This window comes from Hoplias malabaricus, chromosome 1, assembly GCF_029633855.1.
Source record: "Hoplias malabaricus isolate fHopMal1 chromosome 1, fHopMal1.hap1, whole genome shotgun sequence".
NCBI lineage: Eukaryota > Metazoa > Chordata > Actinopteri > Characiformes > Erythrinidae > Hoplias > Hoplias malabaricus.
In genome coordinates, this window is record NC_089800.1 from 337501 (window position 1) to 338924 (window position 1424).

Sequence of the window (1424 nt, forward strand, 5' to 3'; positions counted from 1 at the left end):
TGTTTCCCTCAGTCTGGACCGTTTCACACACTCACCCAGTCACTCACACCCAGAGGAAACCCTCTCACACAAGGTGAGAACACACCTCAGACAGAAACCCAAGGCGTGTATCTAACGCAGGATCCCAAGACCCTGGAGCTGGAGCTACACGGTCGACACTGTTCATTTTTTATTTTATTTTTTATTATAATTATTAGGGCTCAGAGAAAGTCAGTGCAAAAGAACCCTATTGTATTTGTTAGAATTTTAAATATTATTCTTATTCCTACTGTTATTATTATTATTATTATTATTATTATTATTAGATTTGAAACACCATGGTTTTGTAGCTCACTCACTTTCACTCACAAAGCTTCACACATGTTCTACATCAGTGACGCCATGTGTTCTCTTGGTGCTTAAATGTTCCCATAAAAAGACCACTCTCACGAGGAGAAGCTCATAGCAGCCGTTCATTCATTTAACACCACGTTCATTAGAGTGGGGTTTTTACTGATTCTCCAGCTCGGTCCTTCACAGCTGGGTCTTCAGTTCACTCCCACTCTCAGAACAATGGCATTACATGGTGGAATGACTGGATGAAGGTGTGTACTCACCCCTCGTATCTGTTGGAGTAGAGTTGAGTGTCCACGGGCTGGAACACAGCGCAGTAAAGTGAGGCGCAGAGAGCCAGCAGCACTGCCATCGTTACCCCGCTCTAATCCACTCATCTGCGGCTACTCTGCGGGAGCTCGGCCGGAGAACTGCTGCTGGGGCCGGGCATGCTGCTCCTACAGCTTTGGGAAACTCTAAGAGGCAGAAAACAGGGGGCAGGTGGGATTCTAGAGCCATCGAAAAGCTTTAAAATCTGCGTGAAAAGAGGCGGAGTTTCCACGCCCACTTTGAGGCAAGACACGCCCCCGAGCGCTTGGATTGAGCAGAAGTTCTTTAAATGAGCTACAGTTTATTTGTTTTTGCATGAATTTATAACCAATTATTTGTCATACACTAATTCAATATATTAATTCTGTGTGTCTACAGTGTTCCTGAAGGGCAAAGGAGACCTCCACCCATTTTACAGAATTTCTCTATGATTTAATCCTTGTCATTCAGAGTTTGATATAAAATATTTAACTGTAGAGCGACTTCAGCCCTCATTTCTCTACAGCAGCAGCGGAAGACACCAGGGGTTGCCATGTTTGCAACAGGAATGCAGGCAAAAATGTAATTTATCAAATCAAAATACAGTGAGTTTGTAGATATGAATTCAATAATGTAGAACCATTAAATCTCACAGAAATGTTTAAAAAAAAGTGTCATTTCCCCTTTTTCTGCTGGGACTCAGTCGTGTCGTGCTTGTGTTTGGATCCTGCATTTATCAGACAGAAGCGTGATTAAAGGTCTAAGTAAACCAGCAGACTGCTGTTGCTTTGTGGCAGCACATT

At 43.0% G+C, this 1424-nt stretch overlaps 1 protein-coding gene across 1 annotated transcript in view; it reads right to left on the reverse strand.

Annotated features, from left to right (window-relative positions):
- The window catches only part of cpa6 (carboxypeptidase A6), a 19722-nt gene extending 18914 nt beyond the window's left edge, over nt 1–808 (reverse strand). Inside the window, exon 1 of the mRNA XM_066686414.1 lies at nt 597–808. Coding sequence (XP_066542511.1) covers nt 597–685 — 89 coding nt within the window. The 5' untranslated portion in view covers nt 686–808. The remainder of the gene's footprint in view (nt 1–596) is intronic.
- Between the last annotated feature and the right edge of the window lie 616 nt (nt 809–1424).